This window comes from Gigantopelta aegis, chromosome 11, assembly GCF_016097555.1.
Source record: "Gigantopelta aegis isolate Gae_Host chromosome 11, Gae_host_genome, whole genome shotgun sequence".
Classification (NCBI taxonomy): domain Eukaryota; kingdom Metazoa; phylum Mollusca; class Gastropoda; order Neomphalida; family Peltospiridae; genus Gigantopelta; species Gigantopelta aegis.
In genome coordinates this window covers 17,556,439-17,561,438 of record NC_054709.1, presented here as the reverse complement: position 1 = coordinate 17,561,438, position 5,000 = coordinate 17,556,439, and the positions used below count along the sequence as shown (strand labels likewise).

The 5,000-nt window shown below is 37.3% G+C and overlaps 1 protein-coding gene across 1 annotated transcript in view; it reads left to right on the top strand.

The window, feature by feature from the left end:
- LOC121385057 (atrial natriuretic peptide receptor 1-like) overlaps positions 1 to 5,000 on the top strand; it is a 48,553-nt gene that overhangs the window by 18,832 nt on the left and 24,721 nt on the right. Inside the window, exons 11-12 of the mRNA XM_041515593.1 lie at positions 1,635 to 1,703; positions 2,836 to 3,010. Of these exons, the coding sequence (XP_041371527.1) occupies positions 1,635 to 1,703; positions 2,836 to 3,010 (244 nt within the window). The remainder of the gene's footprint in view (positions 1 to 1,634; positions 1,704 to 2,835; positions 3,011 to 5,000) is intronic.

Below are 5,000 nucleotides of genomic sequence, written 5' to 3'. Positions count from 1 at the left end.
TATTGGATGTCTAAAATGTGGTAATTTTGACATATAGTCTTAGAGAAGAAACCCGCTACCTTTTTCCATTAGTAGAAAGGGATATTTTATATGCACCATCCCGCAGACAGGATAGCATTTACCACGGCCTTTGATATACCAATCGTGGTGCACTGGCGGGAAATAGTAGAATGGGCCCACCGACGAGGATCGATCCCAGACCGACTGCGCATCAATCGAACGTTTTACCACTGGGTTACGTCACGCCTATGCATTTAGTCAAAACGTCATCAACCTCTAAACTAAGCTGTATGACAAAGGGATCACTAAATATGTTCAATATGTTGAACAATATTCCTTATGTTCCAGCATTTTGTGTCTACATACCTGATTATACCTTAGGGTTTTGAAATCAGTTCGTGGGTCCGGTAGAGAAAACATAACACTTTTACAGACTTTACAGTTCGCTGTATGCCGATTTCCAAAAAAAACGTAAGTATCATTTTGAACCTGTTCCGGATCAGGCCCCTGGCTATCCGGAGACAGGACCCGGGACAGACATGCTCAAAACCTTCGTGATATATTAGCATGATAAAATTATCCGCTCCGCTTCATTTTGGCACACGCAGTGTTTAATCAGAGTTATGATATTAAAGTCATTAAAGGCTATTCCTCGATACGACGCATCACTGGCTGACACAGTTCCTGATGCAATACCCTATTATGATATGGTACATCCATTTTCATTTGTGGGTAAAATGGTGTACACGCTTTTCATCGTTAAGGTGAAAACAACAGACTTGACAACTGTAAGCTGCAGGGCCGTACCCTCGGGGGAGGGGGGGGGGAGAGGGGGAGTCCCCCCCCCCCCCGATAATCTAACCTTTTTTTCTCTTTTTTTAACTCCAAAAAATAGTATACACATCTCAGGGTTTAATTTGTATAGTGTTTCATTTGTTTATAAAACTAGTGCCCCCCCCCCCCCCCCCCTCCAGGATTTTGATCAGTGTACGGTACATTTAATATATTCTAAATTATACATCATTTATATTACATTTGTCTTTGATATGCTACACGGTGTGTATTTTGTCATATATTTTTAATATCATCTGCATTATATATCATTTATATTACATTTGTCTTTAATATGCTACACAGTGTGTATTTTATGAAATATATTTAATATCTCCTGCAGTATACATCACTTATTTTACACTCTTTAATGTGCTACACAATGTGTATTTTGACATATATTTTTAATATCTTCTACATTACATATAATTTATATTACACTTCTTTTTACTATGCTACACAGTGTGTATTAAATTTTATCAAATATATTTAATATCTTCTGCAGTATACATCACTTATTTTACACTCTTTAATGTGCTACACAGTGTGTATTTTATCATATTTCTTCTACATTACATATAAGATATATTACATTTCGTTTTACTATGCTACACGGTGTGTATTTTATCAAATATATTTAATATCTCCTGCATTATACATCATTCATATTACTTTTATCTTTAATATGCTACACAATGTGTATTTTGTCATATATTTTTAATATCTTCTACATTACATATAATTTATATTATATTCTTTAATATGCAACACAGTATGCATTTCATCCTACCTTGTTTTTTTAGGTTGTGAATTTTCTGAACAGCTTGTACACCATGTTTGATTATGTGATCGACCATTTTGATGTTTATAAGGTAACCACTATTGTAATGAATAAAAGCGTAGTTGAAAAACTTTTACTCAGTGATCCATGAGTGCATGTCATCATAGCGATATATACATGCATTGTACACACACACACACACACACACACACACACACACACACACACACACACACACACACACACACACACACACACCTTGTTATAGATGACTCGATAGCTCCGAACGCATGGAGGTTAGTCTGCAATTTGCGGGCGAATCGGTGCCACAGGTTCGAGTCCCAGCTATGGCTTGAGACAGTTTGTGAGGCCAGTAAGGATGTATTATCCCCTGCGACAGTGCTTTAGTATCTATGTATGTAATAGTCAACCTCGACATACATACAATGTATAGATATTCATACATCAATACATACTAGCCAATGCCAGGTTTGCCCACTGTTTCATGGTTCAACCGCATAGCTTGTAGGCTCCATGCATATGGTTGAGTTAAAGAGTATCTTTTTTATGGATAGCTCAAAACGTATCATGGGTGATCTGCAATTTGCGGGCGATTCGGTGCAACAGGTTCGCGTCCCAGCAGCGGCATGAGACAATTTGTTAGCCAGAAAGGATTTAATTATCCCCTGCCCCAGTGCGTTAATATCTATGTATGTAATAGTCATCCTCGACATACATACAATATATAAATATTCATACAAATATTCATACATACTTATATACATACATACATACATACATACATACATACATACATACATACATACATACCTACATACATGTAACGTCCTGTAATAGTCGACCTGGGAGTGGCAGTCCTCCTATAGTGGAGGAATTTGACCGTGATTTATGGAAGTAATCATTCTTTTGCCATACCACCCTTTCTGTGCAATACAATACAATACAATACAATATTTTAATGTAATGCACGGTAATAATGTACGGTAACATAATGTTAGGTAATATAATACACTCAACCTTCGTTATCTCGACAATGAAGGCGTCGAACAAAATATACTCGAGACATGAGTGGTTCGAGATAAACAATAGTATCTGCTGTTAATTATGCCACATAACAATTTGTCTTAGTGAAGACATCCATAGTTCTCAAGATTACAGAGTTCGAAATAGCGAACGTTGACCGTGTGTTTCTCTCTTTAAAGGTGGAGACTATTGGAGATGCGTATATGGTGGTGAGCGGTCTTCCCATTCGAAATGGCATCAATCACGCCGGGGAGATAGCTTCTGTATCGTTACAGCTGCTGAGCTGTGTGGACAAATTCAAGATTGCGCACAAGCCCCACCTAAAGCTGAAACTCAGAATAGGAATCCACAGCGGTATGTTAGGCTAGGCTCAGTCTACCAACTGTCACGAAGACGTTGGCCAACTCGCCGATGTCACAACTTCTACGACTGTCGGTTTGCTAGTCTTGGCGCTCTCACAACTCTATTCTCGTCGTATACAACTCTTACGAACGATTAGTTAGTGCTCCAGTCGTAGGTCGGAAGCTGGGGATATTATAAGGCCAACTCTGTCATGACAGTTGATAGACTGATCCTAGTATTACACACAGGCATGCACAGATGTAACATAGTTGTTAATCTGAGCGCACTAGTCTTAGGTCGGGAGTTGGGAACATTATAGGGCAACCATCAAGTTAGCCAACTCCGTCGTGACAGTTGGTAGTCTTACCCTAGCTTTACACACAGGCATGCACAGATGTATCATAGTTGTTAATCTGAGCGCACTAGTCTTAGATCGGGAGTTGGGGACATTACAACGCAACCATCGAGTTAGCCAACTCCGTCGCGACAGTTGATAGGCTGATCCTAGTATTACCATCAGGCATGCACAGATGTATATTCAATGGATGATCCAGGGATTTATTTTTGGTATGGGGGATTTAAGGGAACACGGACATATTGACCAAATCGTGAAAAGGGCAAGCCATAAGAAGTTTTTGTAAAAAAAAACCAAAAGAAGCACTTTAATATATTTAGGACAACGAGTGCCCTGGTCCCCGTTTATCCGCTTCAATCTAATTAAAATTAGCTCCACTATTACATGTGGATCTAAAGACAGCCAGTTGGAGCTCATGTCCACAAATCAGAATCCTGCCAGTGATTTAAAACTAACAACACTGCGTAGTCCCCAATGTCCAGGTAACATTTCGTCTGTAAATAATAATTTAAATATTGACCAATCACACTTCGCCTTTTATAACGTTATTTGGGAGCATACAAATTCTAAAAATATTGGGCGAGTCTATTTTAATGGCCGCAGTACAGCGAACCATACCAATACGTACGGGGTGGGTTATCAGTCTTCAATTTTACATTAAAAATTATTTATTTATTTATAAAATTAAAAAAAAACTAAATCAGTCTTCAGTTTTACATTACAAATTATTTATTTTATAAAATAAAACATGTTTTAAGGCATTCGTAATTCACACGAAACATGTCGTATACCCTAAGGATAATTCGGAATGTTTTCAAATTATTTTTAAATCACTGGCAGGATTCTGCAAGTAAGGTTTTGATTGGTGGACATGAGCTCCAACTGGCTGTCTTTAGATCCACATGTAATAGTGGAGCTAATTTTAATTAGATTGTATCCGCTTCTGCATACTACAACAAACACACATTCGTGTATAGTCTATGTCATGTATGTATTAGTGATGGGTACTGCCAAAACTTTCCTATTGCAATATATTGCGACGCTGGAACCTGTATTGCAAAACGTACAACCATATTATTGCAAATTCTCAATTATTACAATTTATAAAGTATGGGCTTCTAGAATTTTTATAAAATCCACTAGCCATAGGACCAGTGATTTAAAAAATGTACTAGCCATGATTACAAATTCAATAGCCCTACTTTACTTTAAGTTACTACAATTTTGCTAAATAATAGTATGTCACCTATAGATAGAGATATAGCTTTAAAACAATAACATTGAGTGTGGGTTTGGGGTCAGGATATTGATATTTACAAAATAGACTTAACTTCAACATTTACAAAACAATATTCACTAGTCGTCTGGCATGGCAATAGTAGTTATTTACCAGCCCAACATTGAATATCACTAGCCATGGGAGTGGGGCTACCATAATCTAGAAACCCAGAAAGTACTCTAATTCCCCGTGTACTATAGAAAACATTATACACCAGTCTATCAAGACTTAGTGTACTATAATCAAAACATAATTTAAAGGGACATTCCTGAGTTTGCTGCAATTTTAAAGATGTTATCGACTAACAGAGACCTTTTAACGATTGTAATTACCTATCAAATATATTTTTCTGCATAAAATATTAGTGG